At 51.6% G+C, this 18,610-nt stretch overlaps 2 protein-coding genes across 11 annotated transcripts in view; one reads left to right on the top strand and one right to left on the bottom strand.

Annotated features, from left to right (window-relative positions):
* FOXN3 (forkhead box N3) overlaps window positions 1-18,610 on the top strand; it is a 447,853-nt gene that overhangs the window by 233,927 nt on the left and 195,316 nt on the right. For all 10 annotated transcript variants that reach the window (XM_042252852.1, XM_042252851.1, XM_042252846.1 and 7 more), the window contains one exon: window positions 17,894-18,030. In XM_042252852.1, the coding sequence (XP_042108786.1) occupies window positions 17,894-18,030 (137 nt within the window). The remainder of the gene's footprint in view (window positions 1-17,893; window positions 18,031-18,610) is intronic.
* On the bottom strand, window positions 7,120-18,417 carry LOC132660089 (uncharacterized). Its single transcript, XM_060418485.1, has 2 exons — window positions 18,221-18,417; window positions 7,120-14,543 (listed from the first exon to the last, which is right to left on the bottom strand). The coding sequence occupies exon 2, from the start codon at window positions 9,218-9,220 to the stop codon at window positions 8,279-8,281; it is 942 nt and encodes a 313-aa protein (XP_060274468.1). The 5' UTR covers window positions 9,221-14,543; window positions 18,221-18,417; the 3' UTR covers window positions 7,120-8,278.

Raw genomic sequence — 18,610 nt, 5'->3', positions numbered from 1 at the left:
GGGGATCTTATAACTACCCACTCCAGCATTCTTGGGCTTCCCTAGTGGCTCAGCTGGTAGAGAACTCGCCTGCAGTGTGGGAGACCTGGGTTCAATCCCTGGGTTGGGAAGATCGCCCTGGAGAAGGGAAAGGCTCCCACTCCAGCATTCTGGCCTGGAGAATTCCATGGACTTCATACTCCATGGGCTCGCAAAGAGTCGGACACAGCTGAGCGATTTGCACTTGAACATTGTAGATTCTGACACTGGGTTTGAATCATTTCAATTTCAAATTTGAGATTTGAATTCTCAGTGATTAAAGAGCTGAGATCACTGTTCTCAGTGGTTGTTTTTTTTCCCTATTGTATCTTGTTGGCTTGTCAGAGAGCTCCACCCCTTATCCCAAGACAGCTCATAGTTTTTCAGTTTGAAACTTTGGTTTGTGTTTTATTTTCCTGTAGGTCACCCTGACCTAGTCCAGGACACCCAGTGGTCTTCAGGGTGAGGTTGACTTTTAGGAGTTAAATTCTTAGAAATCTTGATTTTATATTCTTGTTGTTAGAATTGAATTCATATCACAGAGCTGCTATCTACTATGTAAGATGTTTTACCTTTGATGCAATTTTAACTTGCTGCTCTAAAACTGGAAAGTTCCCAGCAAACGCTGTTGCCCTATTTGCAGTTCTTACGCACGATTAAAGTGACTCTGAAACATAGTGGAGATCATTGGTGAGGCGCTTGTAAAGGAATTCTACAGAGAATATTTTTAGCAACAACATGCTTTTCTAATCCTGTAATCGAGTTTTCATGTTGGAAAGCTTGCTTCACTTTTTAAGAAGATGAATTCTGTGCTTTCAAGGTACACGGTAGAGTAAATTAGGATGGAAGTCTTGTGGTGTTTTCCCCTCTGCTGGATGCGATCCTCCGTGACTTGGAGAAATTGCCAGGGAATCAACATGCACAGATCGTGGCAAGAAGATTCCAGGAGTGAAATTCTAGAGTGATGGGTTTGGGTTTTATTTTTGCCAGTCGCTGTCCTGGCAGGAGACAGATGGCACACTCCAGCTGAAGGAACCAAGGGGTATTTAATACCAGGCTCATTGGCAGCAGAGGGCAGGCATACAGGAACCCAGCAAGGATGGTGTCCTACCCCCAGGGGAGCTGGGGACGGCTGGCTGCGCTGCGGGACTTTCCTCACCCTCAGGTTCAGGGGTGAAGGAGGGGAGAAAGTAGCAGAGGTCGTGGGCCCTCAGTGAGGGCGTGGCATTTGGTAGAGGGGTGCAGCTGACTTCTTGGAGAGAGCCGGGGTCAGGGGGTTGGTGAGGGGGGGCAGTGGTAAATACCTGCCCTCAGTCTCTGCCCTTCCTAGCCTCTCTCACAGGGGCCTCCCTGGAGGTCCACGGCCCCGGGAGACTGACCACTGGCCTACGGATGTCAGCCTCGAGGGGTTGTGAGCAGAGTGCGGGGGGGGGGGGGGGGGGGGGCAGCGTGGCCTGCAGGGTGGATGGAGCCTCTCCAGCGCTTTTGTGTGATCCAGAGTGAGGGGACCGGGAAGAATGCACTGGTCCCAAGGGCCTAGTGTGCATGCGCTCAGCCCTGGCAGAGGTTCCCGGTGAGCGGGCAGAGCACAGGGAGAGTCTGAAACCTATCTGAGGGTCTCTCCTGAATGTAAAATGCCTCAGCAGGCACTTCCCTGGCGGCCCCGTGATTAAGGCTGCACGCTTCCTCTGCAGGGGATGTAGGTTCATCCCTGGCTGGGGAACTAGCCGGCCCGTCAGAGCGCGCTGCACCACAGGCAGTGTTGTGGGCCCAGAAACAGCAGCAGCACCACCTCTGCAGAGCCCCTGGCTCCTTCCCCCTCGGCTTTACAGTCTTTGTTTCCAGCGTTTGATAATTACTTTCCCGTCCCTGGAGGATGGTGCGAAACCTGGGGAGATCTCGCCCATAGGAGAGCTTTCCTGCTCCCAGAGCTCCCTTTGGGAAAGCAAAAGGCAGAGCTGGGCTTTTGAACCGGACGCGTCCCGCAAGCTCTTCTGGGTGCGGAGAGTCTCTCCCACCCGGGGCTCCTGGAGCCTGTCACACAGGCTGGCCACAGTGTGGATGTTTGGAGGCGCTTCCCACCCGGGAGCTCCCGCCAGCTCTGAGCGGTCCTTGGGGATGCCGCCTTGCAGGAGGAGGCGCTCCTGATTAGGTGATCTTTTTCTTGTGTTTGTTTCGGGGAACAGCTACATGGCTGAGACACCCCAGAGAACGTTTCCTTCTGTTGTCTTGAAAGATGGGTACCGGCGCCTTAGAGATGCAGTAAGCACTTATTCCGTACTTATAAGGGCATTGTTTCTGTTCGGTCACCAAGTCGCGTCCGACTCTGCGGCCCCGTGGACTGCAGCACACCAGGCCTCCCTGTCCATCACCATCTCCCAGAATTTCTGCAAGTTCATGTCCATCGAATCAGTGATGCCACCCAACCATCTCATCTCCTGTCGCCCTCTCCTGCCTTCGGTCTTTCCCAGCATCAGGGTCTTTTCCAGTAAGTCGGATCTTTGCACCAGGTGGCCAGAGGACTTGACTTGTCAGAAGTGTCAATCACATCCTCCCTGTGGTATGTGGACCGCACAGGCCATGTAGACCTTAATCGTGTGGACCTTACCCCAGAGGTTGAGTGTAGTTTTGGGCTGTGGTTATGATGCCAAATAAGTCCGGTGTCGATGATTGCCAGCCAAAGGGTGCTGGCGTTTAGCTTTTTCTCGCCCTCTTTGGGTGCCCATCCAGCCAACTCCCTTTCTCTCCTAATTCCCTTTGAGAATCTCTCTAAAGTAGTGTGCAATTTGAAGAGTCCCCTTCCTGCTGGGAGAGTTCAGAGGCCTGGGACCCCGCCTGGAGGGGAAGGGATGTAAATGCTAACACACCCATGCGCAAGGCGCCTGCCTTTGTGGGATGCTGTTTATCTTGGTAGCCCGTCCTGGCAGATTGTCGGACCGCTCTGATGTGCCAGATTTGCAGGCGTTTGCAGGAGGCTGGATTCTCTCCTGGAAGCAGTATGATTTGGTGGAAAGATGGAGGCAGCTGTGAAGGCTGAGGCTGATTCTGCTTCTCCCTGATCAGGACCTAGGGAAGCCCTAGGTTTTAGGAGCCCTTCTTTTCTTGGCCATAAACAGACCTACTCTTCTCACATTGCTTCCTTGGGTTGTTTCAGGACACTTGAGATCCTTGATCGCCCTTTGAAATTTACTCCACAAATGAAATGTTCATGTTTTGTCTGCCGAGGATCATGTGCCAGCAACGCAAATATAAAATCATGATAACAACAATAGTAACTTTGGGCTGTTTTTCATCAGACATGAGCAGTTAAAGAACATGCGTGTGTGTGTGTATCAGAAAGCATTTGTAGACACACTCCCATTTAAGGATGTACATAACTCCGTACAGTTGCTGTTCCGCCCAGTTTTTTTGTGATTTGACTCAGAAATGTGTGGTAGGGTTTTATGGAAGTGCCTGCCTACCTACTGGCGTTGGTTCATAGACTGCGATTTTGGTGGTGATGTGCGCAGCTCCTGAGTCAGACTTAGGCAAGTTAGTTACCTTGCCTGAACGGTCGCTTCCCCATCTGTAGCGCCGTGCTACTAGGCGCCTCCCAGGTTTGTTGGCGGAACTGGATGAAATGATGGCACGTGGATGCTTGGTCCGCCCTTGGCTCCTGGTCAGCACTCACAGTCCTGGCCATCACTGCTAGCCCTACGGCCGCTCGAGCATGGGGGCTGGAGCCCTGAATGTCGTGGTGGGCTGATGTTTAGGCCAGCAAGATCCTGAGTGAAAAAATTTCCTGGGTATAAACTTGCCCCCGGTAATCAAGGGCTGGCTGTTTCTCCAAACCTTAATTAATCATGTGGCCGGGTCCAAGCGCCATTGGTAGGGGCCCCGGGGCGTCCCTGGGCAGCGGACCTCGCTTCCCCCAGTCTTCCCTCCCACGTGGGGAGATGGGATGCCGGCCGCCCGCGTCCTGCCTGAGCCCCAGCTCAGGACCAAGGAAGCGGCGGTCAGAGAGGCCTCCTGTGCGGTGAGGTGAGACGCCGGCCGTCCCCCCGCTTCTCCATCCGAGGCGTCGTAATCAGGTGGCACGGAACTCTCGGTGCGCTCTCCCGCGCGGTGTCTGCTAGGCTCCTGTGTGACCGCAGGTTATTGCTGAGCCTCCTGAGCCTCTGGTTGACTCTGTCCAGGGCTGTGCTCTGAGTTCCTGACCTCAGGCCGCAGTGAGTTCGCAGCTGAGCTCAGAGGCATCCAGAAACAGGTGCGCTGGCCCAGGTTGCCCCATGGGCCTGGATGAATCTCCTAGGTCACTGTGCTTGTGGCCCCGGTGGATCCCCATGTGACCGGTGCTCCCAGGTGACATGCACACGCTCTCACCAAGATGTGCGGCTTGCAGCAGAGGAGGCTGGCAGCTCCACCCTGCTGTAGGACCTCCCAGGAACACAGTTTGTGAGAAAGATGGGGTGATGAGAATGAGACAGTGACGAGGTTCAGGCTGTCACTTGCCTGTTAAATACAGCTGATCCTCGGCCAACAGGGGTTTGAGCTGCAAGGGTCTACTTATGTGCAAGTTTTTTTCAATAAATATGTTGGGAAAAAAGTTGGAGATCTGTGAGCATTTGAAAAAGCTCTCAGATGAACTGTATAGCCTAGGAATGTTGGGAAAGTTAAGAGATATACAGAATATGGGCTAACTGTATACGTGACTGGTAGTTCTGGTCAACAGTAGACGACTGTGGTTGAGTTTGGGGGCAACAAGACTTATATAAGGGCTTTTGACTGTGTGTGAGGGGCAGGGTCGGTGCCCTCTGCAAGGGTCAAGTGCCTTGGTCAGTGGGCCTCAGGGAGACCGTGCGGCCAGGAGGGGACACTGGGACACCAGGGAGCCGTGTGGTTCCATGTGGTTCCTAGGGCCCAGGTCAGCGAGTCTTTTGGGGGACTCTGTTCACTTGTGTTCTTCCTCAGCGTTAATCACAAGACCAGGTCCTTGTCTGACTCCATCTCTCCTCCCCCTCTGCCTCGTGCTTGATCAAACCCCTGTTCCTGTGGACTTCTGGATGAGCCAGCTCTTACCTGCAGTTGTCCTGGACGTCCTCTGCGCCCGGGACCCCGTGAGTTCTGTCCGTGTCTTGACGACACCTGCAGTAATATCAGAGGAATCTTGAAGGGTCATATGGTCATTATTGCGTCCCCTCCTGGGTCAGGGGTGGTTTCGGATTTTAAGTTCATAACTGATGCCCCCGCTCCAGCGGCCTTTGCAGTTGGGAGGCGTGTGTTAGAATTTAGAGGCAGTGTGAAGGCAATTTCTCCTTCCAAGTGGGCCGAGTTGCTTATAGCAACTCACTGTGGTGAAAACCTGGAACTCTCCCCCCAGGCCCCTTCAGGACCACCAGGGAGAGAAGGGGCCACAGAGGGTGAGATGGTTAGATAGCATCACTGACTCGGCGTGAATCTGAGCAAACTCCAGGAGGCCGTGAAGGACAGGGGAGCCTGGCGTGCTGCAGTCCGTGGGGTTGCAAAGAGACATGACTCAGTGGCTGAACAGCAAGGGGGAGTGGGTGTCTCACTGGTCCCAAGGCCAGCGGTCACTCTGCACAAAGCCCACCAACCAGTGACCAGCCTAGCATGCACTTTCTACTGAGCGGATCTTTGCGATTGTTTTTTAAAAATAAAAGACCACAACTGTTAAGCTCCAGCCTAGTCCACAGATGCCCGGTAACCGTAACTCTTACCTGGCTGGGCACATTCAACAACTTTTCGTTATGGAAATAAGGTAATCAAATTATATGTGCCTCCTCGATAAGATCACATTGGAACGTTTAAAAATAGATGAGTAACTGTGGACAACCAGAAGATGAAGCGGCGCTCGTGGGCCAGTTGAAATGCAGCCAAGGGTGTCTCTGTCAGACCCACGTGGGTCCTTGTCACCGTCCGTAAACGTGATTGCATTAATTGTCATTTGCAGAGCTTGAATCCCTTTTTAAAAAGCAGGAGGACCAGGAAGAGTGCAGGTTCAGTCCAGAGCTGGCGCTGGCTCTCAGCTTCTCCTCTCCGCACAGCGTGTTTGTGAGAATTCTTTCCTGGGTCTTGAACTTTTAAAATAGCCGATTGTTTCTGTCAGTGTATTGAATGGTGAATTTTATCTCTCCTCCTACCAACTTTAAGTAAGTTTGCTTTTTAAATTGGGAAAAAAAAAAAAGGCAACTTGGTGTACGTTCTCCCATGTAGCCTCTTTGCAGTTTACTTACGCAGTGTTAGCTTTAAGGTGGTAGGTGTGATGCAAGCAACTGTTATTTTAAAAAAGGAATATCTCCACATGCCCAGCACCTTTATCACATATTGTCCGTCCCTGTCGTATTAATGCATCAGGTGACAAATACAGCCTTGTAAATTTGCGTGTCTTTGTCTCTTTAATAAAGTTATTAGCGATTAAATGGTCACGGAGAATCTGTTTGTCCATAGATCCTCTCTGTGCATGATGGGAAGATAGAATGGTTTGATGCTAGAGCATCTTTTGATTTTATTCGAATGGTTATTTTGCTCCTCGAAGCGTTCCAGCATGGCTGGTGTTACAAGTATATAAGACCATCAGCTCCTCATGTTTCCTGAGAGTCTGGGGAGGTTATGAAACTTGGGTAAACTTCACGTGTCTGGATTCTTCCTCATCCCGCCCAGGTGACACCGTGATGTTTCAGAAGTGGAAGAAGAGTTGACCTTCATTTGCTAAAGGTCCCCAAAGGACAGATTGGTGAAATGGATCGGGAAAATCGCAAGATTTAGTTGGTTAAGAGCAGTGCCTTTAAAGATGCCAGTTCTTTGATGTTCAGACTTGAGTATGAGGCGGGCGGGGGGTGGTGTGTGCGCGCGCACACTATCTGTCCACCTTCTCCTGGAGAGATGAAGCCTTTTCCTGGTGCCTGGAAAGTTTCTTCCCCACCTGTGCCTGCTCTGTTCCCCCATCTCCATGGATGTTTGGGGAAGGGAGAGGGGTTTTCAGAGACAGCTGAGGCACGCTTGTGAAAGAGCCTCACCAGGGAACTCAGGTGTCTGAATACTGCACACGTGACCTGTTCCTCTTGGGTTCCAGCTTCCCAGCTTTTAGACAACGTCTGTAAAATAATAGCAAGATGGTTGCGTGAGTGGAAGAGGTCTGTGGATCTGATACTCAGAAGCAGCCTTGTCAGCGAGTTGGAAATAGTCCGTGGCTGTGGGTCAGGGGCTATGTGTCCGGCATTCGGCACCCGCAAGCTGGGGTGGTGGTGCTGGGGCTGCCCTTCCGCCAGCAAGACCCCTCCCCAGAGTGAAGCGAGACTGCGACCCACCGGGCCAGGGTCTTGAGAGAGACGCCTGTGCGGCCCAGCTGTGCCATGCCTCTTTCTCCTCTTCCTTCTGCTTTTGGAAAACGAAGTGTTTAGGGAGCCAAGTGGGACATTTAAAACACTGCACGTCATTTGGGAAATCCAAATGTGTGTTTAAAGGAAAAAGGCTTTCCTCTGGAGTAATTGTGTATTTCGTCGTGGGAAATGACCGATGATTTATCTAGAAAAAAATGCCTCGTGATCAGCGTTGCCCTCTTTCTCTCCTCCCCTCTTTCAGGCACCTGGCTGGTTCTTCAGGTCGTTTGCTTAATAGTTTTAAACTTTAACCACCTCCCTCCCTGCCGCCCGAAGCCTCTAGATTATAAATTACAGAATTTTAGGACAAGGGGGCTAGTAAGCATCTTGAAGTGGAATGGTGTCACTTGTTAGGATAACTTTTCTCGGTTTTTTCCGGAATCTCCCAGACTCCCTGGGATGTCCTTTGACGAGAAGGAGAACCAAACTGATTGAGCGCCTTTCTCACGCTGGCGGTGGTGTTAGGCGCGTTCTGCGTGTTATCACCTCTGAGCCCAGGGACACTGGGAGAGAATAGCTTTACCCCTAGTGTGCAGGTGCAGAGACTGCCCGCCTCAGAGGCCACGTGGTTAGTTCCTGGTGCCGCCACAGCAGGCTGGCGGTGGAGACAGGGTCCACACGAGCGGGCCCCTCTGCTGTGCAGTTGCATTCTGGAATGCTCCCTGGGAGCCCCGGTGTTGCCTCTTGCCCCCTCACCAGTCAGAATCTGCAAGGGGTGTGTGCCTCTCACCTGCCGGACCTCGTAAAGCCAGACCCTGTCCTGGGGCTCTGCTGGGAGAGGGACAGGAAGGCTGGGGGAGCACGGGGGGCACTGGGGGCTCCTGGGGCAGCCTGGGGGGGCGGGAGGGGCCCCTGAGCAGGGAGCCTGGCCCAGGGCGGGTCTACGGGAGGAGCTGGGCTGACAGAATGTGTGTGTGTGTGTGTGTGTATATACCCTGTGTGTGTGTACGTGTGTTTGTGTGTGTACACCCCGTGTGTGTGTGTGTGTTTCTGTGTGTGTGTGTACCCCATTGGCCGGCTTGTGCGGTCTTTTTTAATTGTGTATTTCTTTTCAAAAATGTCTGCTGAGCTCCTCCACGACAGTTGCTGTCGCAGGTGCTGGAGGCATAGAGGTGGCGAGCTGGGCAGGGCCAGTGCCCGTGGCCTGCAGCTGTGCATTGCTGTCTTTTTCTGGAGGTTCTGCAAATCCTAAAACAAAATTGGACCCTGCCTTGTATCCTGCTTACAAGGGTTGTTAAATTGCTTGTTTCAAAATGAGGCACAAGGGACCGCCATTCCTTCGGGCCATGGACTTTGGAGTGGGCATGTGACCCACCGAAGTCTGGGTCTGAGCCTCTGGTGTGGTGCTGAGGAGGGGTTTGGTGGGAGTGGGGGACATGGGGCTGTGGGGGCATCAGCGCCTGCCCCCCTCGCCTCCCCTCCTCGTCTCTCCCCGAGGAGCCCGGCAGGACCCGGTTTGCGAGGAGGAGCCCAAAGGCAGGACCTGTGGGGGGCGGTCCCTGGGGGGTGGCCCGTGGGGGCTGCACAGGGCCCGGCGGGAGCACTCCTGGACGTTTCCAGGAGAGGACTTCACGTTTGTCTCCCAGACCTGGGGAAACATTCAGAGTGTTGGGCAGAAAGGCCACTTGATGGGAAGCGTCATCCTCAGGCGCCCCACCTGTAAAGCTCCAAATGTCTTCAGGGCCGACTGTGTGGACCCTGTCGGTTTCAGTTTCCAGCCTGAGCCCCCAGACCCAGAGAACGGAGGGGCGGCTTTGGGAGCCAGCACCCCCCACCCCCACCAGAGAGCCTCCCCTCGTCCAAGGCCAGCTCCTCCTGCTCATGGCAACTCTGCCCCGCCCAGCTTCACCCCCTCAGTCAACCCCGCCCCCAGGGCAGCGTGCAGGGCAGACCTCCCCCCAGGGGTTGGTAGGGCTACACTCCAAAGGGCAGGGACCTCTCCTGGGCGGCATTGGTCTGCCACATGCGCCTGGCACCCAGGGGCAACGGTGGGCAAAGAAGCGACTCGAGACTCAGCAGTGCAGGCCTTCTTCAAGGTCTCCTATCCCTCCTGGCATCACCCCAGTGCCCAGGTTTCTGCTTTGTTCTATTTTGAGCCTTTCACTTCCACCTCTACTGTCAGACAGTGGAAAACAACCATCTGTGATTTTTTTTTTTTCCCTCCCTTTGGATGAAATTTGCATTACTTCACAGTTTGGCAAGTGCTCTTCCGCTAGGGCAGGGCCTGCTGCTTCTGGAGCCTGGTGTCAAGGAATGGTGGCTATTTAATATTTTACCTTCGTGATCCTGAGAGCAGGCTTTGTTGAGCTTTTATTGTGTACCAGGCACAGGATTATCTCATTTAATCCTTGCAACAGTCCTGTGAAGCGGTGTAATTACAGCCTTTCCATTTTATAGATGGGGAAACTGAAGCTCAGAGCAGTTAAGTCATTTGCCCAGGGCCACACAGCTGGCAAACCCAGCACAGGGCTTGCTCTCGAGTCTCCCTGACTCCAGTGTCTGTGCCAGAGGGGTTATGCGCAGCTCAACAACACGTCCGTCTCCTGCGCGGTAAGCTCACCTGCTGCAGTGAGTGTCCAGACTGCCTCCCGCCCCTCCCTGCAGAGCTCTCAGCTTAGATCTCAGCTGGCAACCCCTCCCCACCTGATCCCCCAGAACGCAGCCCGACTCGCTTAGCCTGGGAAGACCCCCTTTCCTGGTTTTTGGTCCCTAAACTTGTAGGAGCTTTTGAGTCTGACCCTGGGGTTCCAGGGCAGAGCTGCAGGGAGGCAGCAGCCACCCGTGGCCTGTGTTTCTGTGAACTAAATGTCGCGGAAGCACAGCTGTGCCTGGGGTCGCTGCCATCCTGCAGTGGCGGAGGTGAGTAGTTGCGACAGAGACTGCCTGCCTACGAGGACTGAAATGCTTATTTTGATCCTTTAAGAAAATGTTGACCAGTGCCGGCTGCAGAGGGATCCGCTGACGGGAAGCCTCTAAAGCCAGACCACCTCCAGCCCCCCTTTCTGTGTCCGATCTGCCTTTGTGAAGGTCGAGGGCAGTTCGGTGACAGCGGAAGGAAGAGAGTGGCGCGTGTCCTCAGTCAGCAGCCCTTCACCCATGGACGTCTCAGAGGCTCTGTTCACACAGGTCCTCTCCCCCGAGTCGCCCCAGCCCCATCCCATCCGTCTCTGACCTACTTACTCGAATCAAGCCTTTATTTGTCTCTCTTCTTCACCTGCCACGTCTCATCCATCACCGGGTCGTGCCGCTTCTCCCGAGGACTCCCCGAAGCCGCCCTCGCTTCCCTCCCCCATCGCTTCTGCCACCTGGTCCCCTTGGGCTGGGCGAGCCATCAGGCCTTCCCCGCTCCTTCCCGGGCCCCTCCGCTTCCTTCTGATCGTCACACAACGGTGTCACACATGGCATGGGCCGGGTCTCCCAACCCGCCACCCTCTGCCCCCTCACAGCGGGCATCATGGTCTGTTGAGCTCTGTTGACTTCCTGCCTTCTGCCCCCCAGGATCCCCGCTTCAAGAGAGCAATGGCCTCTCTGTGTTGTCTTTGGTAACGTACCCCATGGTGCCTGGCACGCAGTGGGTACCATATGGGTGAGGGAGCGGAGGGCAGTGGGCGGCGCGGGGAACACCCACGGAATTGGCACTTCCGAAGCATCCAGAGGGGTTGTTTGGGCCCGACCTGTGCACACTGACATGTTTAAAACGGGTAGCCAGCAAGGACCTACTGTATAGGGCAGGAAACTCCGCCCCGTCTTGTGTACCCACCTGACTGAGAAAAGCATCTGACAGAGGCGCGTGCCTGAGTCGCTGTACTGCACCCGTGAGCCGAGCGCAGCGCTGCCCCTCAGCCGTGCTCCGATATGAAGCTGAAACCCAGCGCAGCACTGCCCCTCAGCCGTGCTCCGATGTAAAGCTGAAACCCTGAGCCGAGCGCAGCACTGTCCCTCAGCCGTGCTCCGATATGAAGCTGAAACCCCGCGCAGTGCTGCCCCTCAGCCGTGCTCCGATGTAAAGCTGAAACCCTGAGCCGAGCGCAGCACTGTCCCTCAGCCGTGCTCCGATGTAAAGCTGAAGTTCACGCAAGGGGACTGATGCAGATCCACCGCACACGGGCGTGCAGCCCCGCGGCTCTCGCCTCTTTGGCCCGTCCGTCCCCCGTGCGGCTGCCGCGTGTGGGGAGTTCTGGAGGAGGGCTTTCCCCCTCAAAGTGATGCGAAGACGACGGAAACCCTCCTCCTAGACAACGTCCCCCACCCTCTTTGGACCCAGAGCCCAGTGAGCGTGCCTGCTGAGTTGCTTCCGGCGTGTCTGACTCTTTGCCCGCCAGGCTCCGCTGTCCATTCTCCAGGCAAGAACGCGGCAGTGGGCTGCCTCCTGCCCCCGGGATCGAGCCCGCATCTGGATCGGCAGGCGGGTTCCCGACCGCTGCTGCCACCTGGGAAGCCCGATTAATGTAACTGCACTGCCATTAACGCAGTGCGGCCCACAGTGTGCAAACCATGTTTAAAGGATGGTCCTCACCTCACTGGCGCACAGGCTAGTGAGGCTGGGCAGCCTGGCCCGCGCGGGTCTGCTGAGCGGGACACGGGGGAGACATGGGCTGCCGCGGCGGCGCTGGGCCCTGACCTCCAGGGAAAAACAGGTCGTTTCTTGAAGTCAGGTTGAAGATTTAATTGATGTTTTCCTTCTCTCTCTCCTGCTTTTAGCCTTTCTCACTAATCAGTTCTTTCTGCAGTATAGGTCCTTCTGGTCTGCTGTTATGTGCTGATGTTTTTATTGCTAACAAGGGACTGTCTGTTAATTCTTCAGGTGCTTTTTAATTAAACCAACTTGGCTTCTTCCATATGTTTTTACTCCTTTTTCCTTTTACTTTGCACATTAGTTTTCTCAAACTATGTGTTTGTGGGGATGAGAAAGCCCTTCCTTGACAGACTTTTTTTGGTCTTAAATATATATTTTATATGAAATATGTATCATATATATAAATGTTTTATGGATATTTATATTTATTTAAATAGCTGTCTGAGGAGGCCTTACAAATAGCTGTGAAAAAGAAGAGAGGCGAAAAGCAAAGGAGAAAAGGAAAGATATAAGCATCTGAATGCAGAGTTCCAAAGAATAGCAAGAAGAGATAAGAAGGCCTTCTTCAGCGATCAATACAAAGAAATAGAGGAAAAGAACAGAATGGGAAAGACTAGAGATCTCTTCTAGAAAATCAGAGATACCAAGGGAACATTTCATGCAAAGATGGGCTCGATAAAGGACAGAAATGGTATGGACCTAACAGAAGCAGAAGATATTAAGAAGAGGTGGCAAGAATACACAGAAGAACTGTACAAAAAAGATCTTCACTACCTAGATAATCATGATGATGTGATCACTAATCTAGAGCCAGACATCCTGGACTGTGAAGTCAAGTGGGCCTAAGAAAGCATCACTATGAACAAAGCTAGTGGAGGTGATGGAATTCCAGTGGAGCTGTTTCAAATCCTGAAAGATGATGCTGTGAAAGTGCTGCACTCCATATGCCAGCAAGTTTGGGAAACTCAGCAGTGGCTGAAGGACTGGAAAAGGTCAGTTTTCATTCCAATCCCAAAGAAAGGCAATGCCAAAGAATGCTCAAACTACTGCACAATTGCACTCATCTCACATGCTAGTAAAGTAATGCTCAAAATTCTGCAAGCCAGGCTTCAGCAATACGTGAACCGTGAACTTCTTGATGTTCAAGCCGGTTTTAGAAAAGGCAGAGGAACCAGAGATCAAATTGCCAGCATTGGCTGGATCATGGAAAAAGCAAGAGAGTTCCAGAAAAACATCTACTACTGCTTTATTGACTATGCCAAAGCCTTTGACTGTGTGGATCACAATAAACTGTGGAAAATTCTGAAAGAGATGGGAATACCAGACCACCTAACCTGCCTCTTGAGAAACCTGTATGCAGGTCAGGAAGCAACAGTTAGAACTGGACATGGACTGGTTCCAAATAGGAAAAGGAGTGCGTCAAGGCTGTATATTGTCACCCTGCTTATTTAACTTCTATTCAGAGTACATCAGAGAAACGCTGGACTGGAAGAAGCACAAGGTGGAATCAAGATTGCCGGGAGAAATATCAATCACCTCAGATATGCAGATGACACCACCCTTATGGCAGAAAGTGAAGAGGAACTAAAAGCCTCTTGATGAAAGTGAAAGAGGAGAGTGAAAAGTTGGCTTGAAGCTCAACATTCAGAAAACGAAGATCATGGCATCCGGTCCCATCACTTCATGGCAAATAGATGGGGAAACAGTGGAAACAGTGTCAGACTTTATTTTCTGGGGCTCCAAAATGACTGCAGATGGTGACTGCAGCCATGAAATTAAAAGACGCTTACTCCTTGGAAGAAAAGTTATGACCAACCTAGATAGCATATTCAAAAGCAGAGACATTACTTTGCCGACTAAGGTCTGTCTAGTCAAGGCTATGGTTTTTCCAGTGGTCATGTATGGATGTGAGAGTTGGACTGTGATGTTGGAGAAGACTCTTGAGAGTCCCGTGGACTACAAGGAGATCCAACTAGTCCATTCTGAAGGAGATCAGCCCTGGGATTTCTTTGGAAGGAAAGATGCTGAAGCTGAAACTCCCGTACTTTGGCCACCTCATGCGAAGAGTTGACTCATTGGAAAAGGCTCTGATGCTGGGAGGGATTGGGGGCAGGAGGAGAAGGGGACGACAGAGGATGAGATGGCTGATGGCATCACTGACTCGATGGACATGAGTCTGAGTGAACTCCGGGAGTTGGTGATAGACAGGGAGGCCTGGCGTGCTGCGATTCATGGGGTCCCAAAGAATCGGACACGACTGAGCGACTGAACTGAGCTGAACTGACTGAACTGATATTTATGTTATATTTATAACATAAATAACATTGATATTTATAAATATCAATATAAATATGTTGCCGCTACGTGCTCAATGTATCCAGCTCTGTGCGACCCCATGGGCTGTAGCCCACCAGGCTCCTCTGTCCGTGGAATTCTCCAGACAGGAATCCTGGAATGGGTGGAGTGGGACCCTGGAGTGGGTCACCATTTCTACTCTCGGGATCTTCCCAATCCAGGGATTGAGCCCACGTCTCTTGCATCTGGTGCACTGGCAGGCAGATTCTTTATCGCTGTAAATATAAATATATTTATAAATACAAATATTTTTAAAGATGTACATGGACCTATGAATAGAGATCTTTCTTCCCTTATTGTTTTGAATTCCTTAACATTTAATGGTGCACCATCCTCTGTTATGATTTAAAAAAAAAAACCCATATTCTTAAGATGAGATGCATACAATTCTAAAAACTCTGACCCTCAAACTTACTACGCAACTCTAATCAAATTACATCCTTTTCTCTCCTGTGAGGGGCATTAAATGTAATTTTTCCTGGCTGAATAAACTTGAGCATTCTCTGCTCTGCATATTTCCATGTTAAAAGTTTTCAAGTCAACCTTTTTACTATTCTGAGCTGTTACATGAGACCAAGGAGAATGCTTGCAAATCAGACGGGGGCCCAGTCTCCCCCGGCTCCTGCCAAGCTCTGCCTGTGGCTTTCTCCAGTGGAAAAGCACTGGAGGGGTTCGAGGTTCCTCGGCGTCCCCATGGGTGTGTCCTGAAGACGCTTCTTAGGCTTATTTCTTTCCTCTCTGAAAATTCTGCGTATAAGATATTGAAATCAGCGTCTGGTCTGTGGCAATCCATCCCCGTTCCCAGCCCGCTCACTGTAAGATGCAGAACAGATCAACGTAGGACTGTGGTAGCCCCAGGAGCAGGCCTGCAGCAAACAGATGCTGTGAGCACGTGCTGACCAAGCTTGGAGGTGAACCTTAGCCTGGTGACCACCGTGCAGAGGCCCCGGGCGAAAGGAGGCTTCTGGTGGGGGTCAGACTGGCCTCCAGAGCAGAGGCAGGTAACAAGGAGTGAGGGGTGATGAAGTGAAGGAGGTCTTAGAAAGTGAGAAAGCTCTCTAGAGGGCCCTTGCTGAGCCCGTGCAAAGGCATGGGGCAGACTGCTGCTTGATCCGGCGGCGCCATCCGCTTCCTCCGTTGGACCCTGTCGCTTCTTTCATCTTGGGAAAATCAGATACGGGAAGCATTGTCCGGCCAGCTTCACCTCTGTGCTTCTGTTCAAAAAGAATTGTCCTTGGCCCCTTCCACCGTTCACTGAGCGCCTTTACCTTCTCCGCAGTCCCCGTCCTGTCTGCCCTCCTAGGCCCCACAGCAGTCTCGTGGGGAGGGGGTGGTCTTTATTTTGCCATTAAGGAAGCCAGGACTTTCTCGGGGGCCCTTATTTACCCAAGGCCACGCAGGAAGCACCTAGCCTTAGGACTGTGTTCTTACTGAAGCTCCTCCGACCTCTGGTACCTGGATGGCTTACCTTGTGGACCACCTCTCCCACCCCAGTCCTGCGGTGTTTTTCCCTTTTTCTTTTGGTAAATGATAGTGTAGTATAATCCACAAGATACTAAGGGTCAGAGAAACTGCATTCTTGGCTCATTGTTATTTCCCTTCATTTCTTTGTCATATTTCTGTTCCCTGTAAGATTAAACGGCTCCACCCTGAAAACCACCTTGATGAAAACAAAAGCTCCCATGTGGTTCCCAGAACCGAGATAATCTCCCTTCAGAAATGTCTGGGTTGCGCGTGGGCCCTGGCCCTCCAGCCAGCGGTCCCGGGCCTTGTCTTCAAGGGGATCAGAAAGGCAGTCCCCTGCTCTACAGCTTGTTTTCCGAGGACAGGATGGAAGGGCCAGGTGTGGTCTTTTGGTGGCCTGTCTGCTTTACCCGGGAAGTGTCATAACTCAGAATTGAACTCTTCTGGGCTTGAAAATGTGTGCATGAAAGGGAAGGGCCACGTAAGGACACTGAATTTTCCAAACTTGAAATCATTCATGTCTTTAAACATCCAGCTGATTAAACTGGGGACTTTGGTGTTTAGCCCAGGCAGGCTGGCCCGACTGGGACAGTGTTTGGGGGGGGCGGGGTCAGGCCTGCGACTGTGATGAGGGTGATTGGCGGATTGAGCCCCTGACCTTGCCTTTGAGCAGCTCCCCGTGCTCAGCGCACTGGGGCTGTTGGGCGTAAAGAACCTGAAGGGGCTCTGCGACTGTGTTGCTAAGTGAACTGTTTGGTTTGATGACTGAACTACACACTTTTTAAAGTTCTTTAAAGATTTTGGGAATAACTTATTTTTAGTTCTCCTTCTAAGGGATTTTCTTGGGCTTTTTTTGCTCCTGCCTAATAGCTAAACGATTTTATTGTTTGCTTTCTACATCTTTCTGTAGTACAATAGTTGTGAAAATTAGAGGGTCCGTTGGCTGGAACTGTGGGGCGGGTGTGGGTTTATATAATTTGACTTCTTTTCTCTCCAAATCAGTAAACATTTACACATGACCTTATCAAACAGCTTGGGTACATTTGGTCGCTTGAAAGGGGAGCAGCCAGTTCCAGCGGGTCATAGAGGCAGGACTTCCGTGAGTTTTATGAGATGCTGGGCTCAGAACGAAGCCTCCAACTGAGAGCGGGCCTCAGACTAAGTCCTTCTCTTTCTGTGGAACCAGTTTGAGAAGATTTGGATTTTTATAAAGTTTTTGACTTCTGAAGATTGAGGTCTGGATCCAGAACTGAGGAATCCAAAAAAACAAACACTGGATTCTGGCTAAAGGCTGACCGCGGGTGCCTGAGGTCTTTTTGTCTCCTGGGCACGGTCATTACGGAATTCCATCTGAAGCTTCGACGTCATTCTTTTGTAAGCAGGAAGAAAACAAGTGGATTACTTTTCTGTTTTTGTAAAGTGGCAGCAATGTAATATGGTTTGAAAACCTAGCTCTTGAATTTTCAAAGCAGAAACGGAGTTTTAAGAGTGTTTCTACCGTCTGTTTTTCCCTCAACCCTTGATAGCTGACAAATTTGCAACTCACTTTTTTAAAGAGAATACGTGTTTTTCAAAGTTGACACTGAAAAATAATAAGGTAACTGAGGGTTTTGGTATGTAGGGTATGAAAACGACAATATTGTTGTAGCAACCTCCCCTGGAAATAACATATTCATTTTGTCAGACTTAATGTGAGTACACGGAAGCGCATGCATAGTGTTTAAAGGTCAGGAGTACTGTAGTTAAGGTTGGCAGACAGCTAGCAGAGAAGTAAGAGCTTTAAAAAACATAAAGTTCCTCTGGTGAGAGCTATACATCTGCGTGTGCCGTGCTTAGTCGCCCAGTGGTGTCTGCCTGTGCAACCCCGTGGACTGCAGCCCGCCAGGCTCCTCTGTCCATGGGGTTCTCCAGGCAAGGATCCTGGAGTGGGCTGCCATGCCCTCCTCCAGGGGATCTTCCCCATCCAGGGATCAAACCCAGGTTTCCCGCGGTGCAAGAGGATTCTTTACCATCTGAGCCCCCAGGGAAGCCCACATCTGCTTACCGCACACCAGTTGCTGTCTCTGTATTAATAACTTTTTTACTTTGACTTTCTTTACAGAGCATCGGGAAAGGGTCATTGTGGTGCATAGACCCAGAGTATAGACAAAATCTAATTCAGGCTTTGAAAAAGACACCTTATCACCCACACTCGAATGTGTTCAACACACCTCCCGCCTCTCCTCAGGCATATCAAAGGTAAGGCGTTCAGACTTCTCTTTTCAGGTTCCTTTTGTTTTGCTTTTTGGTCTACTGAAGTTGTATTATTTTGGCAGAGACAGGCACTGCAACTAATAGGCTCTGTGACCTTAAAAATAACTGGGAAATGAGAAAGAAGTTAAGTGTTCTTGGAGGCATTACCCGTTGTTGTCTTTTCTGCAAACCTTACCGCATCTGCCGCTTGGGAGGAACGCGTCTCCTGGAAGGCTCCGTGGTGGCTGAAATAACGTCTCCCTGGGTAGAGACGTTTGCACAGGAAAGTTGACCGCCTTAACATCTGAGTATGGGGTGGTTTGTAGGGGTGGGCGTCCAGGAATGAGCTGGGTGTGCGGCCTCTGCCTCCCCGTCCGCTGAGGGATAGTGTCTGCAGGTGTTGGAGGGAAGGGCGCCCTGAGTTGTTGCCATCCCCCCGTCTCCATGTGGACGGTGCTCCGGGGCGATGGCTTTGTTTTGGTTCCGTGGTGTTTGCCTCTTCTGGGAAAACAGCAAAGGGCCGTAGAGACTTGGATTGCTCCTCGCATGCGCCTTTGTTTTCAGGCACTGAGGTCACGGTGCCCTT

Source organism: Ovis aries, chromosome 7, assembly GCF_016772045.2.
Source record: "Ovis aries strain OAR_USU_Benz2616 breed Rambouillet chromosome 7, ARS-UI_Ramb_v3.0, whole genome shotgun sequence".
Lineage (NCBI taxonomy): Eukaryota > Metazoa > Chordata > Mammalia > Artiodactyla > Bovidae > Ovis > Ovis aries.
Note: the sequence above shows the minus strand (reverse complement) of the source record. Positions and strands in the feature narration are given on the sequence as shown.